Source organism: Aegilops tauschii, chromosome 3 (genome assembly GCF_002575655.3).
Source record: "Aegilops tauschii subsp. strangulata cultivar AL8/78 chromosome 3, Aet v6.0, whole genome shotgun sequence".
NCBI classification, from domain to species: Eukaryota; Viridiplantae; Streptophyta; class Magnoliopsida; order Poales; family Poaceae; genus Aegilops; species Aegilops tauschii.
Window position 1 is genome coordinate 617,295,246 of NC_053037.3, and position 24,800 is coordinate 617,320,045.

A 24,800-nucleotide genomic window follows, 5' to 3' on the forward strand; every position below is an offset into this window, starting at 1 on the left:
CATGATGATTATTATTAGCTAGTGTCGGTGATGATTAGATAGCCACACTATGACTATGATGATTAAATAGTGTTGGTGGTAATGACTACGGTGATTGTTAGCTAGTGTTGTTGGTGATGATATGATGCAAGAGTTTTTATATTAATATGATGATGATGTTGATCATGATTATCATGATGATTTGTTATTATGATCGTGATTAGTTATTATATCATTGGTGGAAGGAACGCGGATTAGATTCATGTGGATGGATCAAAAGTGACCAAAAGTTGAATTATTAGGATCGTCGTCCTAATTCAACTTTTAATACATCCAAATGAATCTAATCCATATTTCTCCCTCACAATGATATATTAATTCATCACGGACATAATGATATAACAACCTTTGAATTGGTACTGTATCAAAATTTGTATAACGGCATATAAATACACTAAAAATAAAAAAATAAAAAACAGAATACTAGTAGCGTTGGATAGGAAACACGCTACTACTAGTTATATTAGCAGTAGAGCTGGAAACAACACACGCTACAGCTATATGTCTTAGCAGTAGCGTGTGTTACACGCGCTACTGCTAATGAATAGCTGCAACGCCTTACTAGTAGTGCGGTGCCCCGCGCTACTAGTAGGCATTAAACCCGCGCTACTACTAGGCTTTTCCCTAGTAGTGGTCAAATATGATATTGTATAGGCCTTCCACTCATCTCCCTCTAAATCTAGCTCTACCTCCAGTTCTTGCTCCTCCTACACCTCTAGTTAACATAACACCACCATATTGTTGTCCTTCACTATAAGGAAACAACAACTATGACTGACATAAGCAGCCACCAAATTGGCGATATAATTACTCCCTTCGATCTATAATAAGTGTCGTGGTTTTAGTTCAAATAAGTGTCGTGGTTTTGAACTAAAACCACGACACTTATTATAGATCCGAGGGAGTACTTCTTAAACCGCCAATCATAACCCCTGTACCATTATTTTGACGTCCGAATCTTGAGATTGCTTCAATGCATGTGATCCCTCTCCTCAGCCACCCCCCTCCACCCCCCCCCCCCCCCCCCCCCACCCACCCCAAAGACCTCAATTAAAGGGTTCCAAAGAGGGAGACATGAGAGAAGAAGCATATAAATCTTACCTAAACTGGGAGGCAAACCACCAACTTAATTTGCACCACACATGGTAAGCCATACTTGCGCTTCACAACGTTGTTGTGGAAACGTGACGATCATCGTCGCCACCATGGTTGTTTGTCTCCTCCAGCTGAGGCCACAAACATAGGAGGAGGGACCAGAAAATTATAGTACCTCATATTTGTTGGGGGATCTATGAAATTAACTAGACAGACTGCCCAATACCCGTCAAACACATGGAACTCACGTAACCACGAGTGTGATGGATAACGTCTATGATATGAAAAAGATATGGTTTAACAACTTCTGAAAATCACCCATAGCCAATGCCTCGTCCGATTCACCACCACGTCAACCCAGCCAGACTGATTTTGGACCAAAGTTATCGTGTAAGACACATTTAGTGTTCCTCTTTTTAGCTATGAACGAGTTATTGCACATGGAGCTCTCAACTTGGCAATTTCCTGTGACTAAAACTTGGTCACTTGAGCATTTATGAGTTTTTCGAGTTTCAAGATTTCCTTGCAAGTTTTATTTTTTTTAGTCAAAATAAGTCAAAGTTGAACAGGAAACTTGTGAAACTCCTGAATATATCTGAGGCGTTTTTTTTTTCTATTTCATAGATTTTAGATTTTTACAAAAAATAAAAATAAAAATTCTAGTCAAAACTTGTTCAAATTTGGACATAAATCTTCACCAATACGTTCCTATCAAACTACTGAACCAAATTTTGTAGAAATTAACAACAATAGTCACCCAAAAATTAATGATTTTCTAGATTTTTTTGTTGAAAATTTTGAATGTACAATTATAATTCATATGTTTTCTCTCTTTCTTGTGGACAATTCATATATTTTCTCTCGTTCTTGTGATTTTTTTCCGAACAATGCACCAATCACCATGCATGTAAGCAGGAAAGGAATACGTAATCTGAATTTGATATTCTCTAAAGCAATAAATAAATAAACTTAGCTGAACGTATAGGAGATTAATATATTCTCACTTTAATTTCATTACACAATACGTACATACATAGCTCGGGACATTCAGTACACATGATCTATAGTATACCCAACTTAGTTAGAGCCGATGGATTTACTTCTTATCTATAGAGTAACCTCACAGAATAATCTATATCGATATCCAGCAAGCATAATCACTAGCTCTGCTTGATGAGTGTACACCCATCAGTTGTTGCTGATGTCGGTCGACGCGGATACATCGGCCGCTGGCGGGCATGGGCATGGCGGCTTGGGCTTGGGCTTTGGCGGACACGGCTTGGGCTTGGGCTTGGGCTTGGGCGCATGAGGAGGGCACGGCCGCTTCGGCGGGGTTGGCCTCGGCGGCTTGGGCTTCGGTGAACCACCGTGGTCCGGAGGTGTGGGCTTTGGCGGCGTGGGCTTCGGTGAACCACCGTGGTTCGGAGGTGTGGGCTTTGGCGGCGTGGGCTTCGGTGAACCACCGTGGTTCGGAGGTGCGGGCTTTGGCGGAGTGGGCTTCGGGCTTGGCGGCTTCGGGCCTGGGTTCGGCTTCGGGCTTGGCGGCTTCGGGCCCGGGCTTGGCTGCTTGTGGTAGCATTTGTCCCCGCATGCTTTGTAGCATTCCGCCTGCTTACCTGCAAAAACCAATCAAAATACAGATGATAGCTTATATACGGGTAAGTATAGTAGTTGAGAAGCACGATTTTGGACGGTGATGTAGATGTATACGTACATGGTGGCAGCTTGGAGCAGGTCTCGGAGACGCACATCTGGTAGCACACCGGCGGCAGGGCCTTGTAGCAGTCCAGGATGCACGCCTTGTTGCACTTGCAGTAGCTCTCGTACCCACCGGCGACGTGGGCGGCTGCACCACCATCGGCGGGGTGCACGACGGCTGTGGTGCCGTCGGTGGAGTTGAGGGGGACGGAGGCGGCCGCCGTACCGTCGTCGACGGCTGTGTGGGCGGCTGGGTTGCGGTAGCCGCCGCACTTCTGCTGCATGCAGGAGTAGTAGCACTGCCAGCAGTGGGCTTCCTGGGGATTCGCTGCCTCCGCCACGGCGAAGAGTGCCGCCACGGCCAGGAGGACGGCGAGCTTGGCCGCCGCCATGGAGACCATAGATGGTTCCCCGGTGAAACGTACGATGTGGAGACGGAGATCGATGGAGCGTGGATGGCTCTGCAGAACAAAGGTGGTATGTGTATATATACAGGGCACGTGTACATGTTCTTCGCGGGTATCGTACGTCGTCGTCATGCACGCAGATGGAGTGCACGGGGCAGTACGAACTGAACCAGTTGGCCGGCGCGCGTACGTCCGGCGAATTAACCGCAGAACGTACGTGCCTCCATGCTTAATTTGCTCTTCTCATGCGTCGCGCGTGAATGTGTTTGGTTAATTTGTTCGACCGTCTCCTGCGCATCATCGGTCACACGTTTTGCACAGCTCCGCCATCCCATCCCTAAACTGCGGTCTTTTCCTTTCCACCCTTCGAGAGAGACTAGCTGACATGGTTTACATCCTGTTTGAGATCAAAAAGTTGTGAGCGTTGGAGGTTAACAAAGTTTGCATTTCTTTTTACAAAAAGAGGATTAGAGCATCTACAGCCGGACTTGCCGAATCCAGGCCCCTATATGTCCCCGGACGTGCCTGGCACGCCTGCGGACAGAGTCAGACAGCCCCTCATATGTAGGGCCTGGCAGCCACACACCTCAAATTCATACAAATCCATGCATGTCCATCATACACGTCAACATCGCACGTAAACAACAAATGTTGGTAGCGAAAATATATAGTTTGGACATAAAATTTGTTACAAGTGCACAACTCAAACATTACTTCTTTGGTCTCCATTGTGAGTTCACATATACTCCACAAGATCACTGAGCAGCTATGCGTGCACCTGATGATCTTCAAGTTTCTGATGCATCTGCAGAAAGTTCATGAGCTGATTTGTATCTTGATCGGTATGTGGAGTTGTTCTCCAAGCGCTTCAAAATCATTCGTTTGGGCAACCCTATCACCCTGGTCCTCGACAATCATATTGTGCAAAATGCTAGAACATGTCATCAGCTGCCACAAAGTCTCTGATTTCCACATCATTGCAGCTCCACAAACAATTTCCCAACGAGCTAGAAGCACTCCGAAAGCCCTCTTCACATCATTCCTAGGTGCTTCCTGCCTTGTTGCAAAGTGGCTTTATTTGTTGCCTTGAGGTTCGGGTATGGTCTTCACAAGCGCCGCCCACTACGGATAGATATCACAGTACCCCATGTTGTAGTCATGGCCGTTGACAGTGTAGTTGCACCGCAGCGATTCCCCATTACAAAGTCTCCTGAACACGAGAGATCATTGAAGCACATTAATGCCGTTGTTTAGGCATTCCAAAGAAAACATGCTAAATCCATAAGTCATGTAATGTCACTGCTTCCAGTATGATGGTGGCCTCTTTGCTGTGACCTTGTTACATTCCGTGGAAACCTTTGGGGCAGTTCATAGATTGCCAATGCATGTGATCAATTGAACCAACCATACCTGGAAAACCTCTTGCATCTTCAATAGCCAACAACTTTTGTGTGTGTAGTATAGTTGGTTCTCTCAGATACCATGCTCCAAACACATGCACCATGATGCGAGCAAACCTCACAGTGGCCTTGAGGCACTCTCCCCCATCCGGACCATCTCACCAATGGCATTGACGACAGTACCAAGTGTAAGCATCCTCAGAGCAGCCGTGCATTTCTGCTTAGCAGAGAATGAAAGTTGGCCGCAACAATCCCTACTGAGCTTGAAGGTGTTATCGTGTTCCTCCATTCCCTACACAACGCGCAAAACGAAACCATGGATCATCATGGAAAGTTGGGTCCGGAGCAACGTGGTCCTTGTATAGCTGTCATGCTCCTGAGACCCTATCCTGGTTAATAACTCTTCTCCCTTCGATCGAGCCCTTAAGTTGAGAATATGCTCCACATCCCAACCCATTTCCAGTTGGATGCTCATGAGCATGATCATTTCGACATCTTCATCTGAATCTGATGGATCGAAGAACTCATTTTGAGTCATTTCATCAAGCTCCATGGGTCCATACTCCTTGTTCGACGAACCATTAGAATCCATTGTTTGCGTTAGAAAAAATCACAAAAAACCTGATTCGGTAATGTGTCAAACACATAGAGGGCAAGGTGCAATCTGAGAGTTGCTGGACGTACCGCAGTGGCATCCGGGCCTACAATGATGTCTGCGGCGGCGAACATGGATGGGAGGAGTGTTGTGCTGGTGCTGGCAGCGCCGAGGCTCAAAATGGCGTCGGAGCGCAAGGGTGGCGGTGGAGCTAGGAGACTGCCGATGAAGAGGAGGGAGAAGAGAGGAGAGGAGCAACTAGAATCGGGTGGATCGGGACGTGGTGATTTGGTGCACTTTGTGGTGGGGTCGCGTTGTCAGGTCAGACATGGCGGACGCGGCTGGTCGCGCACGGGCCTCCCCATATCTGCCCAAGATTTGGGCTGGATATGACGGCTGACAGTCAGCCCGGGCGTTTGAGGCCGGTTTGAGGTGTCCGTCTGAATAGTTTTTTTAGGGATAATTAGATTTATGCCCCTAGTTGTGTCCCACTCGTCTGTTTTACCCCTAATTTCCAAAATTCACCGGTTCTGTCCAAGTCACTTTGCTCCTCTTATGCTTTTGCCCTTTGACCGTTTGACTGCCGGTTTGAAAACTTCATAACTAATTCATAATAAATCAGAAAAATGCAAATAAGATACCAAAATGTTCAAAAAAAACATCACCTATATGTCAGTGTCATTTGCATTCATGAAAAAAGTGTTGGAAAGTGCACATCCGAGTTTTAGCTCTTTTGATACCACCATGAATAGTCAATATAGGTGATGTTTTTCTGAACATTTTGGTATCTTATTTGCATTTTTCTGATTTAGTATGAATTAGTTAAGAAGCTTTCAAACTGACGGTCAAACGGTCAAAGGGCAAAAGCATAAGAGGAGCGAAGTGACTTGGACAGAAGCGGTGACTTTTGAAAAGTAGGGGTAAAACAGCCGAGTGGGACACAACTAGGGGCATAAATCTAATTATCCCTTTTTTTTACCGGTCAGTGACTAGGCCAACCGTCCGGTCATTTGAGGGGGGTTTGAGGCGCCCAGGTGTAGATGCTCTTAGCCCTGGCCTCTACATAACACACAACCATTTATTAAATGTGGTTCAAGTATCAAGCTTCAGTACGTAAATATGAAACAAAAAAAGCAAAACAACAACTAAGCCTCTATAAGTGCTTGAATATGACCCCTATCATAAGCTGCGTAGAATTCATGATTAACAATAATAATAATGACACATGTTGGCATAACCTTCCACACAGTCGTACAAGCAATCCGTAACCCTAGAGGAAATAATTGTCGTTGTGATTTTCTGCTCACGAGACGAAGGATTTACTCCAAGTTCAGGCCCTCGAGGCGAGGTAATTTGCATGTCTGATCTGTTTTGATGGTGGTTGTCTCATATGAGAGAGGCGCATGTTAGCTGCCGACTCGGGAGGCCCCTACCTCCTTTATATAGGTGTACGCCTAGGTATGACCTGAGTTGGTTATACCTGGCAATGACGATGGTTTTACGTTATTACCATGTTGAAGGCATTGCTCGTATATGCTCGGACTGGTTCTTCGGGATGAAAATCTATATTTCGGCCCTGGATGGTTGGATCCGGCGACGGCGACGCTGAAGTGTCACTCCCTTCGTGAAGGTGTTGCCGTTGAAGAATCTCGTCGTCCGTGTGGTGTCACGAGATAATTGGTGCGAATATGATCATTGTTGTAGTTTGTTGCTTCACTGATCTGATCGCTTTTTTCCTATTTATATGACTTTTTTATTTACTAGATGACCAGTTGCGCCAATGGCGCAAAGGCCGAGAGCAACCCATGTATTGAAAGAGTGTACATTAATATTATTCGGGCACATATTGAAGTGATAAACATTAGACAGAGTCATCGCTGCATGTTTGACCATGGCGCAAAAAGCGAGAGCGAGCCAAGCATTCAAAGCATGTGTGTGAGATTGATTTAGAATCAACTTAAAGATACTTATATTCCATTACATTAAAGCTTGATGCTTAAAAGAAAATATTCAGATGGATTTTCTTGCCTTTGAACTTTCGGATTGAGCTTGCTTTGCATGGGCGATGAAGATACTCGAATGGCCTATTGTGCTTGCAACACAATGGTTCGGCTGTGATGAATAGATAAGGAGATCATGGTAAGAGTTTGGAACAACAAACAGAGGACAACACAAACAAACAGAAGACCTAATGAATCCGAAAACACAGCTCATTTAATTGGATGGTTAATTAGCTTGTGCATTAGTGAAAAACAGAAAAGGCTATTTATCGTGTATGATCAGTGAGAAGCAGTAAGCATTGCTTGTACATATAACACCTACTGGACCCTTAAAGAAGTTTGTTTTATTAGATAGTTGATCAACTTGCATGCATAAGTGACCAAAAGGGTGCCACGACCCCAGTGTACTATAAGCATTTGGCCCAGCCCAAATACATCCGACCCATATACATCGACTAACTCCCACGCACGCTCATCTCACCTCATCCTTTCCCAGTTCTAAAAAAAATCTCCTCCTTTCCCAAACCAAACCTTATCTGTTCTCCTCCTTTCCCCCAAAACGACCAGCCACCGATCTTTCACTCGCTTCTCACTGCTGCCAACCGCTGGTCGCCGGTCTTGCCAACTCTCGCCGCCCTCTGCAGTGAGGGCCCTCCAGGCCTCCACTCCAGGTGACAGGTGTTGGCTGTTGGTTGTTGGCTGCTGGTGCTTCTCCTTCTCTCACTGCCTTCTCCGCTCGTGCTGCATGCTGCTGTGCAGCGGATCACTGATGCTGCCGCCGGCTGGTAAACTAATCGGTGAACTGCTGTTGAAGCGTCGAAGGAGCAAGACTGCTGCAAGAGCACATGTATGTTTTAAAATTAATTAAAGGAAAATGATTCAATGATGCTCTTCATAGACTTGCATAAAGTTTTGATTGCCATGTAATTTTTGAAGTTATTATCTGCGTCAGATATGTACTGTGTGCCAAATCTCGATAGCCTAAGCATCTATGATTTTTGTGCTATGTACATCAGCAATGAAGTACAGTTTCAGATCCATCATTCATTCATGCTTTTTGGGCTATGCTTTTTTAGTAGTATCGGACAATCAGCCATCTTCTGATTCAGAAAAGAGGTGACAATGTTTTTGAATTTTTGGCTCAGGTAACACTAGTGAAACAGAAAACCATGGTGCAGGAGAGCATATCTGTAGTTATTGGTTGTAGGCATCTTTTGGTCAGTCCGGTGTGTTCTACAGTTGTGGCTATGGAGCACTTTTGGCCAGTTCGGTGTATTCTACAGTTGTGGCTATGGAGCACTGGATAATAGTAGTAATTATCCACAAGACCAGGTATGTTGGTGTTACCATTCTCATAATTACAGATAACACTATATTTGCTAGGTAAATTAGGTAAGGTACATACCCTTGCCTCGAGGCGGAAGGGAGTAACACTACAGGAATCAGCTACTTTGCCGTCTGTCACGGCAGACGGCAAAGGCAAGGATGGCGGACGGCAAAGGCCTTTGCCGTCTGCCACCGTCGGCAAAAGGCTCCGGCAAAGTAGGGATCGGTAAAGAGCTTCTTTGCCATCTGCTTTTTGAAGCGGACGGCAAAAGGGCCTTTGCATCAGCGGCTGACGGCAAAGAAAGCCGACGGCAATAAATGCGATGTTAGTCCGTTAGGCGGCTAACGGCAGCCTTTGCCGTCCGCCGCTAACGGCAAAGAAGCAAAGGTCTTTGTCGTCTGCCAGCAGACGGCAAAGTGTCCAAAGTGTCCAGATGCACAGACGGCAAATCTCCTTCTTTGCCATCTCTGTCATTGATTTACAGTATGTTCAGCAATTCATATTTATATGTATAGCCCATGCATATATCACAAATATCAACACAGACCACAGGAAAATAAGAACATCACAAAATCATTCATAAAAACATATATATCATATGACCTGTATCAAAAAGTAAGACAACACCACACAAGTGTCGACAAATAAGATCACATAGGTTGGCCTCCACATAACACAAAACTTAGGTGAGCATCATGGGATCTAGCAGCAACAACACCTAACCTACTGGATGGACACTGCAGTCCAGACCCAACTCCACAAGCACACTACATACTGATTTGCGACCGCGCCGGTGATGCAACCACCACAACCAAAATTAAGAAGGCAACAGAGGTGGGGAAAGGAGAGATGTCGCGCCCGCAGCAGCAGCAGCTCAACGCAGTAGCAGCAGCCTGACGCAGCTGCTCCCCGGCTCATTGTTGTGCCCGCAACAGCAGTAGCTCGGTGCAGGAGCAGCATCCCGACATGTGGGGATTTCAATATTTACTGCATACGGACTGAAATGAGTGAATGAACACAATAAAACATGTTTATATAAATCTGATTCAGAAAAAAGTTAGAACAGCTTGTATTTGTGAACGGAGGGAGCACTACATACTGTAAATTACTTGTTCCATCTAGTAATACATACTGTTGAAATGACATGTTTATATAAATGTCACATATAGAACTAACCAAAGCAAGATGAAATGTATTGCAAAACCATTACTTCTGACAACTCTTCCATGCTCAGCCAATCATGCATGTCATTCCACAAGAGGAGCTCCAACCATGTATTACCAATAAATAATAGTATTAGTCATCTTCAAACATAAAACATGTACTCCTACAAAGGCCCAAAAAAAAGCTAGTTATTTTAATATGTCTTTTGTTCATTCTCTTACGTAGTACAGAGTAGATTATCAGCCGATTATAGACATACTGCTACAAATCAACAAATGGACCATTTATTGGAGATTATAAGACGATGATAGCCACTGCCACAAATCAACAAATGCATCATTTATTGTTAGGACACAATACAAAAACAGAGGACATAGACAAGCACGCTATCTTACTGCCATCATCAAGACACCGAAATAATTAATCCACCGAAGACTTCACCTACAATCAACAAAAAAAATGGCACCGGCCATGACCAGCCATTCGTAGATGTAAATATTCGTGTGGTATATGTGTGAGAAAGATATAAACCAATATTTTTGAGGCAACATGTGCATAACATATGTTTGACTAAAATTTCTACAAAATAGCACCTTAAATGCTCATAGATTAGAGTTGATTCCAGTAATTCTTCAACTTGTTTTGGACAGAAGTATATCTTAAACTCTCAAATTTCTCAGCTTTGCTAACCTTGAGAAGAAAAATTACACAGCACCATCTCGCCGGATCTACTTATAATTCAGAGGGTCAATTCTAATTAACGATAAAAAAGGAAATCTGCAAGGAAAAAGGTCTACTTGATCTTTTGATGGCACAGTGACCTGTTCGTTCAGGATAAAAAGAGTGCTCCTACTGGCCATGTCTCTGCTCTGCCAGGAGCTACATAACTAAGTTAGCTTGGGTGCGACTATGTACCTGAAAAACAACCTATGCGCTACTTTTAGGCTGGGCCTTTGCTGTGCTGATTGTTTCTTAGCATTGAGACACCACAATTCACTTAGTGTTTTAGTTACATCATGAAGACGACAGGCAATAGGCAGGTGGGGAAACACATCTCTATGGAAGAACAAACATTACACACAATTAAGCTACAGTACATAAAATCCAATCCAGCTAGCTAGCAGTCAGATCAACTAGCTACTACAAGGTAAATGAAGAAGTTGCTCTCTGATCTGCAGCTACATATATATCCATACTAGCTAGCCAGTAGGTGCCAATCAACTGTGGACAGAGACCGGATTAATAATCGTACCTGCAGGCTGCAACCCCGCGTGCGCCGGCCGTCCAAGATCGTAGTTGCAGGTTGCAGAAGACCGGCCTCTGCTTGGAGACGCCTCGTCCCTCGACCTCTGCCTGGTACGTATACATGTTAGAGAGTGACCGGGGGCAGCAGCAGCAGTAGCTCGGCGCAGGAGCAGCATACCAACGGTGGAACTAGGGGAATTTCGTTTCGTGTGGGGATTGTACGTACCTGGACATTGCGGCCGACCTGGATGGGGTTCGCCTTGGTCTTGATGCGGTCGCCGATGCGGGCGGGCTTGAGGTGGTTGATGGAGAGTTGCACGCCGGCCACCCTCCAGTACCCCGACGCCATGTACCCGCCGATGCTCACCGTCGACTCCGCCATCAGCGCCGAGACGCCGCCATTGAGAATCTTGAAGGGCTGCGACCTTCCCGACCTCGCCGACGTCGCTGTGCCCGCAGCAACAGCCCGCCGCAACAGCAGCTCGACGCCGCTGGGGCCTCCTCGCGGTGCACCACCACCAGTGCCTGGGCGTGGCTCTCCTGGGCGAGGAGAGAAACCAGTCGGTGGAGATGGTGAGTGGGGAAAGGTGACCTCGGGGAGGAGAGCTGGGCGGTGGGGAACGACGGGGATCACCGGAATCTGGCGGCGGCGTGGGGTGGAGAAAGGGGATCGAGGAAAACGAGAGAGATGGGATCCAACGTGGGTGTGGGTGTGTGTGTGCATCGTGGGTGGGGGCCAGGGCTGTGTGGGTCGTGGGTGGGTGTGTGCTAAGTCATCGATCCGTGCCGTCTGCCGGGGGCGGGGGCGGCCGTTAGATACGTTAGGTTATTTTCTTTGCCGTCTGCTTTCGAGCTCCAGACGGCAAAGAAAGTGGCCATTAGGTCATTCTCGTTAGTGGACCACCCACCCTCTTTGTTGTCTGCTAGCAGACGGCAAAAATTCTATGCCGTCAGTTAGCTGACGGCAAAGAGCAGGCTGATGGCAAACACCCTCTTTGTCATCCGCTCTTTCTTTGCCGTCAGCTTTCTGTAAGCTGATGGCAAAGACCTTCTTTGCCGTCAGCTAGCAGACGGCAAAGAGCTGGCTGACGGCAAAGATCCTAATTCCAGTAGTGAGGTGGCGATGAGCCTGGCCAGGTGGGTACAACGGCGATAACATATGAGGTGGCGATGAGCCTGGCCAGATGGCTCATCGTTCCACAGTAGCATAACAACGGAGCAGGCGCAAAGCATCTGCAGCAATAACAGAAAACAAAATTTACAATTTTTTCAGCCAGACAACACACCAGAACTATCTCAACCATGAACTGACATCTAAAACACCAGAAACTGAAGAACGTTACAGCATCACAAATCTTCATCTTCATAAGAAAATCAATCTTAAATTAGGCAAAGGTATTGGTATGCAAATTTGAGATAGAAAAATGTTTATTTTCCTAGGTAATAACTCGCAATTGGTCTGCAAATACACTGAATAAAAAGATATGTAGATTAAACATGATATCCTACTGATAGAAACGAATGGAGTTTTGTTCTTGGTTGAAATCAGTAAGGAAGTAGTACCTAAAGGACTCCTCAGCGAGAGGCCACACAAGTAAAGGTAGCCCCTGACAAAGAGCTCATGCTCTTGTATATCTGTTCAGTTTCTTCACAACATCAAAGCAATTTGTAAGGTGATCCTCTCGGGCCATATAGTATGGTTTGCCTACAGTTTCAGCAAAGCAATCATAGATGATGAATAAGCCTTAGGTTCTGGGGCAAAAATGTCTTACTTATATTCTGAATAAACTGTATCAATTAAGTTAAATCCATTATGCAGGGATGGAAAATCAAGCAAAATGCAGTAGGAAATGTATATATTACATATTTTAACAAGAGTTTCCACATTTGCCTTCAGAGGCTTGAAATTACTAAACAAATCAGAGGAAAAAATGGGAAGATCTAAATCGCTTATTTTAGCAGATCTAGATTATAAGGTGCAAAGGTATGTTCCAGAGAATACCAGTCCTGAAGAACACAGATAGCCCAAAATCAATTGCCTTTAGAGGAGAACTCTTCTTATTTGCGTGTAAGTTCTCTAGTTTAAGGTCCTGATGGATGACACCATTTCTATGGCACATCTGTCACAATATAGTAAAAAAGAATACGTGTCAGATGTCACAAAACTATCCAATATTGGAAGAAACACTTGTGGAACAAAAAGCTGGACTAAAATTAACAATCAATGGTGGAACACTATGTAGTTTTCAATGACATGAAAATTTACATAATTCTCGAAGAAGCATGTAGCCTATTTTGTATCTCTGGAGTTCAACATGGCAATATTTTGTATCTACAATACTTTGTTTCATCATGTGTTTTAAAGGTCAGGAACCTACCCATGCTTTGCTGGGGTAGTGAAGGCTGTGGTTTTTCCAAAGGTGGTCTAGGATGTTCCTATGAACTGAACATCAAACATACTGGAAATGAGAAAACACTTGCCACTGCTCGCTCCTGCCATCGTCCGTAACCCTGGCTCAGCTGAAAAGAATGATATAAACGTTCAGAAAATTTTGAGCTCTAAACTCAGTGCATTTATTGAAATCGGATCTCCAAAGATAATAGCAAATACAAATAAAAGTCCATGCAAGCTCCAGACCTACCGTCGAAAAGAAATCAGGATAGCTAATGAAATTAACGATCATCCTTCAGCAGCAGATCGGAATGTTTTTATTACTGTTCCTTGAGTTCCTAACTCCTAAGCTCGAGAACACTCAAATGCTTCTACAAAAACTTCAGACCACCAATAACATCATAAACCATGTATGTCGGCATTGCTCAAAAAAATCAGTAAAACAAGCAAACAAAATCTCAGTTAACCACCTGGTACACAAGACAAAGGACATTTAAATTCTGAAACCTGAAGATATGCTACATGATAGAAACTAATGTACATGCATATGCATGATTACTAAATATGGCAAGCCTTAGTTTAGTTTGCAGGAAATGGTTTGCTTAACGTCATTCATCCTGCCCACTTTACTTATACAAGTGTGACAACAAAACCATTACAACACAAGGCAACAATATATATTATGTGGTAGCGGGAATAGGAACTTGGGTGTATTTTAGTTCAGAGATATATTATATCCCTCCTTGTAAAAGAACTGATAAAGGACAAGACCTAAATGTCAGGAATAAAAATGAGTAGATAATGAAGCATAAATTAGTTGCCACATGTTCCTCTGGTGGCTGTCAGAAGCACAGAGATGACCAAGAGAAGCAATTTTCAGCATAAAGGGTAATGGACCAAGGACCACCTTGGCATCAGATCAACCATTCGCTCACCCGTGGTCGCCTGTTCTGGCTGCTGCACCATGGAGCATGATGCACGAAGGGTTGCGCTCCTTACCTGTTGCTCCTCTTCGGAGAAAAAAGCATGGCAGAGGAGCTGCAACAAAGGTCGGCGAAAATTGTTATCTGACAAAACAGTGAAAACATCATTAATCTTGAAAGAAAACTAAATATTAGAAAGAAAATATTGCCTATAAAAAAATAGAAAGAACATGATGATGGTCACCTATAGCTCATACAAAATTAGCGACATCAAGAGACAATCAATTATAATTAGAATTATATACTTGCACCCAACTAATATCTGCAAAAAAATCTACAAAACAACCCCACAACCTCATGGATCTTTCATTGTACAAATGCATCTAAATATACACTGAGTTTGATAGTAGAAACGAGGCATAGTGATTTTAGTATGTCAAGCATTTTGTGCCTGCTGCAATCTTCAAGTATAGTATGTAAACAACTTATTTAGAAGAAGATCTAGACTAATAGAAGTAAATCACCATGTTTTACTGCTTCATGCCCAAGCAGCCTCCAAATCATCCATGGTTTGCTGCTCCATACCACTTCATTGACTGGGAGAACCACCTAACGTCGTTGTCGTGCTCATCAAAAAGGGGAGAGGGAGCTAACAGAAAAGAAAAGGAAGGTTGGAGTTTAGTGGACATAGAGACTACCTCACCTTGGAAACCAGCATTCGCCCTTGCCGTCGGCCAGGATGGAGTTGGCCGATCCATCGGCGCCATCCTCGAGTTAGTGCATGAGGCCCGAGGGGATGAGCAAAGGCAGCACCGTGGTGACTCCCTGGCACGGAGCAGGCCCATAACTAACATGTTTCTCTAGTGTACACCATAATTACATAATAAAACTGCTTTCCTCACCTGATATCCATCACAATATGGGCACCATATACTCAAGTTGAGAACACAAACCTAGGCATGAGCACACACCTAAAAAACATCACAAAGATGGACCGATTAGATTTCAAAGAACACATTACAAACAAGCAGCAATGAACAGTTAACTCAAGAGCATCTTCTAGAAAAGCCCAAAAGTACCCTCTCTCCATCATTCATCTATTTAGATTGACCATGCTGGATATCAAAGAGACTGACTGAATACTTTTAATTCCAGTGGTTACTAACGATGCATTTACCATATCCATTATTTAAAAGGCTATATATTGGACAAAAAATCGAAGTTATATATCCATGGTACATAAACCTGCTGTTGGAGAAATTATTCTTTCATCTGAGCATAAAAATGCAAACTGAACCATACAAATAGCAGGGCTAAAGAACAATATGAAAATGAAGGAAACTACTAATTAAATCGTAGCCGTTGCATTGTATGAACTCCCATAGATCTGCATACACCCTGCACATAGAAAACAAAGGCCAAAATAGAAAACTCGCTGGTCTAAATCGCATTAGGTGATTAGCACTGTACATGATATCCCTGTAAGGATGTGCCAAGAATATTGATTAATATCAAGCAAGAAAAAGCATGAGAACCCGATTTAGTGAGGTGAGACCAATGAAAAAAATAGCGCGCTACAGCAAAATAGCGGCGACCTCAAAATATGCTATTAGCATGCTATATCGCGCTATAGCGTGCTATTAGCGAGACATTGTACACCGATATATTTAGCGAGACAATTCTCAATACGCTATAGCGTGCTATTAGCGACGGTATAGCGCGCTATTTTTTTCAGTGGGTGAGACACAGTTGACCTGTAACTCACCAATCGCTGAAAGAAAGCTTGCCTGCAAATTATTTTGTGCCCGCTGCATTGTACAAAAGGAAATTGCAACCAACTTCCTCCCTGAAGTACCATCCACCTCCACACTTTGAAATCAAATCAGAAATCCAGATGGAAGAAACCAAAAAAAGGGGGGGCAGGCGCTGGCACGCGCGGCGGAGTAGCGGAGCTCTCGGGCGGAGTAGCAGAGCACGGCGCTCCCTCCGGCTGGCCTCGCCGGCGTCGAGACCTCCGCCTTCGCCGCCGCTGTTTCCCGACATCCAGGCGGTGCTCACGCCGTTCCACTGGCACTGGAGGAGTGGAGGAGACCGACAAGGGGCAGGTAGTCGCCGTGTTACTGCTCGTGTAGGCCAGCACAGGGCGAAGCAGGGTGAGCGCGCGGGTGAGCTCGTCATGGCCTGGGCTGAGCAGCGGCGGCGGAGGCGAGCTCGCGGGCGAGCGCGCAGGCGGGGGGGTGTGGCCTGGCGCGGCGCGGATGCGGGCATGGCAGGGCGAGCGCGGTGCGGATGCGGTGGAGCAGCAGGCCGCCGCTGCAGTGCGCAGGCGGGGCTACGCCGCCCAGGCGAGCAGGCGGGCATGGCGGGGGCGCGCGGCGGCGGCGGGCGGCAGGGCGCGGGCACAGCGGGCGAGAGCTCACCTGGCACTTAGGCCCTCTGCTCACGTGTGCTGCTGGTAGAGCCCCAGGTCTCACCCTCCCCTTCTCCCATGGCGGCGACCTCTGCCCAATCCGAAACCATGGCGTGCGATGGCACCCGATCTGAGAGAGGAGGAAAACGAGAGAGGGAGGAGAGAGGGGAAGTGGAGGCGGATATTTTCTAGGGTCGCTCGTCTCCAGCCCGAACGAGGCATACCTTAGTCACCGTTAAAAGCAGCTGATTTATTGGGCCCATGGCTAACATGGCCCACCTGGCAGACACTCTCGAAGCAGATGCGGATGTATAAACGAACCAATGGTCCACCATGCGCCAGCAGCCAAAATGCACCTACAGGAAAAGAATCGAAGCGCACGCGGAGGCCTCAGGTCGGCGGGTAGGCTAGGAGCGTTTATATGTTCAATTGGCATGTTTTTGGTGTGTGTGCGTTGGTGTTGGATGTGTGCATCCTAATTATGCAGATCGTGTTTATATAAAGAAAATGCTTATGATAACAAGCCGAAGGGCCCGTTATCAAATAAAACAAGTAGAAGTACTTGGTACATAAGCAAATGATCAAACACACAGCTGTTCTGAATTAAAAATGTCAACACATATAGCACAACTTTATATGGAACACAGATTTAAGTTATATGGTGGCATTCAAGCATCAACGGAGTGCATGGTCGATGCTCCACTCACAGGTGGTGAATACATGGATAATATTGTCACATGTCCACACAATATTTTGCTGACGATGACCATACAACACAAAGCAACAAAAGAACAACCATGTGTTCGACAATAATACTATATCTCCGAAAGAAGAGCCACCATAGATTGACGGGGTTTATAGAAGGCCTCCAAGGGCACTGCCCTCGGAGCAGTTAGGCCAAAGCCGTTGGTCATGTCCCCAAGCTCCTCCCCCACTCTTTCCCATTCGAAACATTGGATCATAGTTCCCAGAGCAAGGCCTACCATCTGCATACCCAAATTCTCTGCTGGGCATCGTCGCCTGCCCATACCAAATGGCATAGCCATATTACCTTCACACTTTTCACCCTCAAACCTATGAAAATAATGTACAAATTAGTAAGGTCTATGCTACTCATATAAGCACTTCCAGGAAACCAAAATAAACAGAGAAGGCATGGTTTCATACTTAGTACCTTTCTGGAATAAAGTTTGTTGGTTTATCCCATATCTTAGGGTCCCTATGTATTGCAGATGTGTTCACAAGAAGCATTGTCCCCTTGGGAATATAAAATCCACTGACGGTGCAGTCAATAGAAGATTCATGAGGAACAAGAAGTGGTGTTGGTGGATGCAGACGAAGCGTCTCCATGATTATGCAACGAAGGTATTGCAACTTTAGGAGATCGGACGCCTCAATTAGGCGTATTGGTTTCCCTATGTAGGAATCAATCTCATCACGAACTTTGACCATCACCTTAGGATTATTCAGCATGAGGGACATCGCCCACTCAACTGTATCTGCAGAAGTAGATGATCCAGCTTCGAGGGCGCTCTTCAATGACAGAAGAATGACATGGCATAAGTAAAATGTTATACACACTCGAGAAAAAAAAAGTACTATTCCAATGATGAAATTTTTTATAAACATAATTTTTATAAAGGTTCAATGACAAGCACAAAATCTGGTAAAATAAACATGGCCACACTATACATTTGATTAACTAGGAAAAAAGGAAATCCACCATAAGGTTTGCTATTTATGTTGAAAAAACATGAAAGTGAATACTAAATTCTGGTTGCGATATTTATATACAAAACCCATGCCACAAGTCAATTGCTTGCTATGAAGATAATGTTTTCTGATACTGATAAGGCTGTGACCAATGTCCCCTCGATAATTAAGCTTCATAGCTTGATTGAAGGTACCCAACCCTCCGCTATATGGTGTAGAGCACCAGCCACATGACAACCATGCCCCAGATGCGCGCATTGTAACAAGGGAAAACAACTATTGGAATGTGACTTACAATGAGATGTGTGGATCGACAAGACAGGCAGTGAGCTAGGAAAGGAACAACATATAGAAAAGGGGAGTGGGAGTAAGAAGATGCATATGGAAAGTGAGCCCCACATGCATTGGTATAGCATATGTAGATCCAACAACAAAACATACCTTCATCATTGGAAATGTTTTTATGCGGCACAGTATCTAAGATTTTAGATTATCTTTTAGCAAAAAGTGGCTTTCTGGATTTTACTATTTATGCACACAAGCAAAATATGCCTAGTTTTCGATACTGGAGCAGGCAACCAAATTGTGAGGTCATTACACCACTCCAATCAGTGGCAGGAATATTCCAAACAAGTTGGTGGTAAGTGTTTTTGCCTTCCCACAGACTTTTGATGTGATTTCTTGCATTCTCTTGCAATTACTTCCCACTCTCAGGTGTGTACTTCACCTCCCCTTATCATGTGAGTTATGTGCGTTTCCAGGTTTACAGGTTTCTGCAAGAAACACCTCGTTTTGTGGGTAAACTGGTGGTCGAATACCTTTTTACTGGTTTCAGTTTAGATAGCGGTTTGTAATAAAACCTGCCTAGGCTTAGACTTTCTTCCATATAATATGACTGTAATTTCTACTTGAACCCGTGAGGTTTTGTGCACTGTCACCTACGGGGAATTTTATAGTTACACATGGAACATGTACTAATAACAATTGAAACTAACTTCTGTTGTCACATAATGGGCATTGTAATTGCATCCTTCACTGTTAAATATCTACTTCCTGTCATGTCTAGCACTACACACCTAAAGGGGACTTGATCCAGATCTTAAAGCCTTAATTTAAATTATATGGACCCCTTTGCAGTACCCTCATCCAAATATGCCACTGAAATATTTCTCAAATTATAAGTGAATACTCACGATGCACAAAGCTCGGATAAGCTGGTCAGGGCAATCCTCTGTGTCCTTGTGTTGCAGGGCCAACAGTGCCCCAATCATCGTCCTCCCTGTTGTCGTGCCATCCTCCTTCTTCTTTCTCTCATCCTCGATAAGTCCCTGCACGAACTTTGTTCTACTCTCTCGGAGCTGCCACAACCGTCTCCCGAACCCGCCGATGTCCAGCCACTGCACCAGTGTTGGTATGTAGTGCCACACCGTTGACGCACCAATAAGTGTCATCGTCTCCTCCACCATCGTCCTAAACCACTGGACCTCATCTGTCACCTCCAATATCTCCTCCCCATTGCTACACAAAACTCCATTCAGTTACAAAATCAAGTCGCTTTATATAAAAATTATTGTAACCAAATGTAGTGAATAGTTATTATTGGAGGCAATGCAACTCTCGATGTATTAATCGGGTGCACGGTGCACGTATATATGGGTACAAGGGCAGCCCTCAGCCTCATCTATACAAGGAAACTAGAGGCGGGGCCAGTAGGAGATTATCCTAATAGATACATGCACAAATATGTTCAACACCCCCCCCCCCCCCCGCGCAGTCGATACGTCACCAGTGACGCATAGACTGGACCGGAACTCCTCAAATGTAGGCGTCGGTAACCCCTTCGTCATGACATCGGCAAACTGCTGAGCGGTAGGAACATGAAGAACACGGACGCGCCCAAGGGCCACCTGCTCTCGCATGAAGTGAATGTCGAGCTCAATGTGCTTCGTGCGACGATGATGAACGGGGTTGGCGGAGAGGTAGACCGCAGAGACATTGTCACAGTAGACAATGGTGGCCTTCGGAACATCAAGAAGCAACTCCTGGAGAAGCTGGCGAAGCCACGAGCACTCGGCAACGGCATTGGCCACATCACGATACTCAGCCTCGGCACTAGAGCGGGATACCGTGGGTTGTCGTTTAGACAACCACGATATGAGCGAAGGCCCCAAGTAGACGCAGTAGCCTGAAGTCGAGCGTCGCGTGTCCGGGCAGCCAGCCCAATCGGCGACACTGTAGGCCACCAGGTCAGTCGAGGACGAGGCCGTCAACGTAAGACCCAAAGCCGTGGTGCCGCGGATGTACCGAAGAATCCGCTTCACCAGGTTCAAGTGAGTGTCGCGAGGGGCGTGCATGTGGAGACACACCTGCTGGACGGCGTACTGTAGGTTCAGCTGAGTGAGTGTCAAGTACTGGAGAGCGCCGACGATGGAGCGGTAGAACGATGCATCTGGCGCGGGCGAGCCGTCGAGCGCAGAGACCTTGGCCTTCATGTCGATAGGCGTGGGGACAGGTTTGCAGTTAAGCATGCCTGCCCGCTCGAGAAGGTCCTGGGCATACTGCTGCTGATGAAGAAAGAACCCGTCGGCGCGTCGTACCACCTCAATGCCGAGGAAGTAGTGCAACGGGCCGAGGTCCTTAATGGCGAACTCAGCCCAGGACTTCACCATCTTCATCCTCCTCTCCTCCAACCGAAGGTAAGCCACGACCCGAGGAAAGGTCGGGTCCGGGAGGAACGTGAGGTTGGAGGCCGCGTTGCCGAACTCCTCGTTCAGACCGGCGGTGAGCGTGCTGAGGAGGAGGTCGTCGGAGACCCGCTCCCCGAGGTCGCGAAGTTCGTCAGCAAGTTTCTTAAGGCGCATGCAATAATCGTCGATGGACGAGTCAAGCTGATGGCAGCCAAAAAATTCCTGCTGAAGAAACACGCGGCGCTGGAGGGCGTTGTCGAGGAAGAGCCCGTTCAGCTTTGCCCACACCGTCTGCGCGTCATCGGTGTCGCAATGATGGTGTGGAAGATGTCCTTGGAGATGGTTTGGTACAACCATCGAGTGATGGTGGCGTCGATGGTCAGCCAGTCGTCGTCCGCGAACATGAGGCCGGAGTCGACGGAGCCATCGACGTGATCGATGAGGTGGTACTCGCGGAAGACGAGGGAGAAGTAGGTTTTCCAGGCATAGTAGGTGGAGGAGGCGTAGTCAAGAACGACGGGCACGCAGGCGAAGATGTCGAGATCGCGGACGACCTCCACCGGGGGAGGGGCCAGACCGTCAAAGGGATTGGAGGGGAGGGAGGCGGCGGAGTGGGAGACGCCATGGGTGCAGCGGCGACCGAGGGGAGGAGTGGCGGCGCGGCTATGGGGGCGATGCGATAAGGTGGGAGCGGGTGGGAGGGAGGTGGCTCGGGGTGATCGGGTGGGAGGAAGGGAGGCGGCTCGGGGCGATCGGGTGGGAGGAAGGGAGGCGGCTCGAGAGGAGAGAGGGATGGGGAGGGGTGATGCGCGCGCGGCGGCGGCGGCAGCTAGGAGCTGCGGCGGCGGCGGCTAGGAGCGGAAGCTAGGGTTGGATTGGAAGGGAAATTGATACCATATTGGAGGCAATGCAACTCTTGATGTATTGATCGGGTGCACGGTGCACGTATATATGGGTACAAGGGAAGCCCTCAGCCTCATCTATACAAGAAAACTAGAGGCGGGGCCGGTAGGAGATTATCCTAACAGATACATGCACAAATATGTTCAACAGTTATTGTCCATAATTTTTAAATATTTTGATTGTAAATATGAAAACAACATGGGAACATTTACCTAAATACTTTATTACTATCTAGACAACAATATGAACATAACAGGAGTGACGATTCAAAATCATCTAATTTGGAGCTAAATTTGTACCATACTGATTTATTTTTTCCTACTACAAATGGTTTGATTAATTAGTCTAGTTTCTAAGGCAAAAAGAACCATAGTGTTTGGAGCCTCGAGGATGAAGTTACGAACATGATGGTGTGCCGATGGCCTTTCTATGCCTCCGATTGGCCTCAGCATATATGATGGTATGTCGATGGCTTTTCTTTACCGACGATTCTCCAGGCCGTCGACATACATCCATCTATGCCGACGGCCTGACGCACTAAAAGTGCTACAGTGGCGTGTTAAAACTATTTTAGAACACGAATTTTTTGTGCACCTGTTGAAGATGCTCTTACGTTCTTTCTTAGCAAATACTCGCGCATATCCACCATAGAGGCCACACGCGCAGCTCACAGTAAGGCTGACCAAGCCATCAATCATCATTGTCGACGGCATAAGCCAAACATATTAATTTGTCCTGGTTTACTACAACCAGCTTTTGAACATTTTAGATCATACTCATGATCATTCAGTGAAGAAACTGTATGCATTGAACATATTCAGTCAACATAACCCTTCATTCAAAAAACAAAATGGTACAAACATGAAACATGGTTCACGCAGGCAGAAGCGACATATTCAGTCAACATAAGAGCATACAGAATTGTCATGGCTTTTCATGCTTTCAATTTAAAGACCTACATTTCTTGCCAAATCACGTGTTCCCGGCTAGTGCAAACACAGTTGCAACTTGCAAGCAAACCACAATACATGAAAACACCAAACAGTTGCATCCTATCCCTCCAAACGATCTGCTCCCTCTGCATCCTTCCAATCATCCTCTTCTCCCTCTGCATCCTTCCAATAATCCTCTTCTTGCTTCTGTGTTTCTTCCGTTTATGAATGTGATCCATAATGATGTTTGATTTTCTTTGAACACGGGTAATTTCACCAGAAACATAACTTGTCTAGCCAGTTTTTGGATGTTGTGATGTACAATAGCTACAAAAATAAATACATGGAAGTGAAAAAGTGAGTGATTTCTATAAAGAAGAGATCGCCTATGTAATATTGTTATGAGAAGGACAAACAAAAATATTAGAACAATTTTGTAGAGCAATAAATAGCTCATCATATTAGTGGTAGAATTGTGGGGCACAAATTACTAAGCTCGATGGAGTCAAAGAAATGAGCATGCTAATCTGAGAAGAACAATTAGCAAGTCATTAATCTCTGAGCTCCTAGTTGCTTGAGAAGACTTATATTGTACAAATGATCATCCAACTCAATGTACTCCCGCCGTCTTAAAATAAGTGTCGTTGATTTAGTACAACTTTGTGCTAAAATTGTACTAAATCAACGACACTTATTTTAGGACGTAGGGAGTAGATCGGTAATTTCCGTGTGGGGATGACCCCACCTGTTTATCTTCACTTCCTTTTGATGTTGGGACAAGTTCAAATGGACAAGCAGATATTCCCTGGTTAATTTTTGATGTTTATTGTTTCTACAATTTTATTACTATAGTTTAAGATACAAATCAATCTAATATTGTAAAATAAGATGGGGATAACCAATGAGATCATTAAAAATAAAGATGGATGCAGACTTTTTCAAATAAATTAAAAATAAACGGAAGTTTACTAACCCTTCCTTGCCATGTTGTCGCTGATGTTGATAGTGCGACCGGTCGGCCAGCCATGCGGCTGTGCAAATTCAACTGTCGATCGCATACCCTTCTCATTTTGTGGAAGGTGAACACCTTTTTTTTAGCGGTGGAAGGTGAACACCTGCATTGAAGGAAAACTGACCCTAGACCTCTCACGAAAGGTAGGGCTGGCCCAATAACCATGTGGCAGCGTCACGCTGACGTCACCAATGTATTTTCTTTTTCTTTTTCTCCTTCCCTTTTTTTCCACATTTTTATTTTTATTTTTTTACTACTGCTAATATTTAGAAATAATAATTTACATGAAATTTTGCAAAAAAAACTTAATCATGCATTTGAAAGTGTTAAATGTGTATAGAAAAATATTTCTTGTGCATACAAGCAATGTACAAAGTGAACAAAAAGTAGAAAATGTTAATCATGGATACCCAAAACGTAGTCATGTTACGACAGATGTTAGTCATGTGTACAAAAATTGTTTGTCACAATTTTTGAATTTATGAACAATTTTTTTAAAAAAATTGAGCAGTTTTGGAATTCATGACGTTTTTTAAATTCACAAATATTTTGAATTCATGAACAATTTTTGAAATTTCGGAGTAACTTTTGAAATTCTGGAATAAGTTTTGAAACTCGTGAATAATTTTTCTATTCACAATAATATTTTTAATACATGAATTTTTTTATATTCATGAAAAACTCTTGAATTCACAAATAATATTTTAAAACCACAAACATTTTCAATTTTGCGCGAATTTTTAAAATCATTTTTTTAATTCCCAAACATTTTTTATTCATGAATTTTTGGATCCAAGAACAGTTTAATTACCTAAAATTTTATAATAAAATTATAAAACAACCGATATTAAAATAACA

The 24,800-nt window shown here is 44.9% G+C and overlaps 2 protein-coding genes and 2 long non-coding RNA genes across 20 annotated transcripts; 1 reads left to right on the forward strand and 3 right to left on the reverse strand.

Annotated features, from left to right (window-relative positions):
* Nucleotides 1-2,322: 2,322 nt before the first annotated feature.
* LOC109759560 (uncharacterized) lies at nt 2,323-3,260 on the reverse strand. The gene is made up of 3 exons (XM_040403097.1): nt 2,849-3,260; nt 2,528-2,750; nt 2,323-2,473 (listed from the first exon to the last, which is right to left on the reverse strand). The coding sequence occupies exons 1-3, from the start codon at nt 3,231-3,233 to the stop codon at nt 2,323-2,325; spliced, it is 759 nt and encodes a 252-aa protein (XP_040259031.1). The 5' UTR covers nt 3,234-3,260.
* Nucleotides 3,261-7,540: 4,280 nt separating this feature from the next.
* LOC141042569 (uncharacterized) lies at nt 7,541-9,118 on the forward strand. The gene is made up of 2 exons (XR_012205798.1): nt 7,541-8,081; nt 8,380-9,118. It is a non-coding gene; the product is annotated as an uncharacterized lncRNA (long non-coding RNA).
* LOC109759559 (uncharacterized) lies at nt 9,119-16,923 on the reverse strand. 17 transcript variants are annotated; one of them, XR_006671297.2, is made up of 13 exons: nt 15,188-16,907; nt 14,989-15,110; nt 14,810-14,894; nt 13,613-14,400; nt 13,349-13,490; nt 12,973-13,090; nt 12,534-12,675; nt 11,197-12,203; nt 10,978-11,078; nt 10,121-10,166; nt 9,985-10,039; nt 9,738-9,888; nt 9,119-9,548 (listed from the first exon to the last, which is right to left on the reverse strand). It is a non-coding gene; the product is annotated as an uncharacterized lncRNA (long non-coding RNA). The 17 variants fall into 17 exon arrangements; XR_006671288.2 differs by having other exon boundaries at nt 9,738-10,039; XR_006671294.2 differs by having other exon boundaries at nt 9,985-10,166.
* Nucleotides 16,924-17,265: 342 nt separating this feature from the next.
* Nucleotides 17,266-19,931, reverse strand: LOC120976135 (cytochrome P450 81Q32-like). The gene is made up of 3 exons (XM_040402961.3): nt 19,602-19,931; nt 17,870-18,228; nt 17,266-17,769 (listed from the first exon to the last, which is right to left on the reverse strand). Exons 1-3 carry the CDS (start codon nt 19,872-19,874, stop codon nt 17,511-17,513), a joined length of 891 nt encoding a protein of 296 aa, XP_040258895.2. The 5' UTR covers nt 19,875-19,931; the 3' UTR covers nt 17,266-17,510.
* Nucleotides 19,932-24,800: the final 4,869 nt, after the last annotated feature.

What these genes read in the sequence shown, in the direction of transcription:
- LOC120976135 (XM_040402961.3), bottom strand. Translation starts at nt 19,874, where the DNA reads ATGGTGGAGGAGACGATGACACTTATTGGTGCGTCAACGGTGTGGCAC. An exon ending in TTATCCGAGCTTTGTGCATC is followed by an intron (nt 18,229 to 19,601) that starts GTGAGTATTCAC and finishes CTGTCATTGAAG; the next exon opens with AGCGCCCTCGAAGCTGGATC. An exon ending in ACAAACTTTATTCCAGAAAG is followed by an intron (nt 17,770 to 17,869) that starts GTACTAAGTATG and finishes TTATTTTCATAG; the next exon opens with GTTTGAGGGTGAAAAGTGTG.
- LOC109759560 (XM_040403097.1), bottom strand. Translation starts at nt 3,233, where the DNA reads ATGGTCTCCATGGCGGCGGCCAAGCTCGCCGTCCTCCTGGCCGTGGCG. An exon ending in CTGCTCCAAGCTGCCACCAT is followed by an intron (nt 2,751 to 2,848) that starts GTACGTATACAT and finishes TGGTTTTTGCAG; the next exon opens with GTAAGCAGGCGGAATGCTAC. An exon ending in GGTTCACCGAAGCCCACGCC is followed by an intron (nt 2,474 to 2,527) that starts GCCAAAGCCCAC and finishes CAAGCCGCCGAG; the next exon opens with GCCAACCCCGCCGAAGCGGC.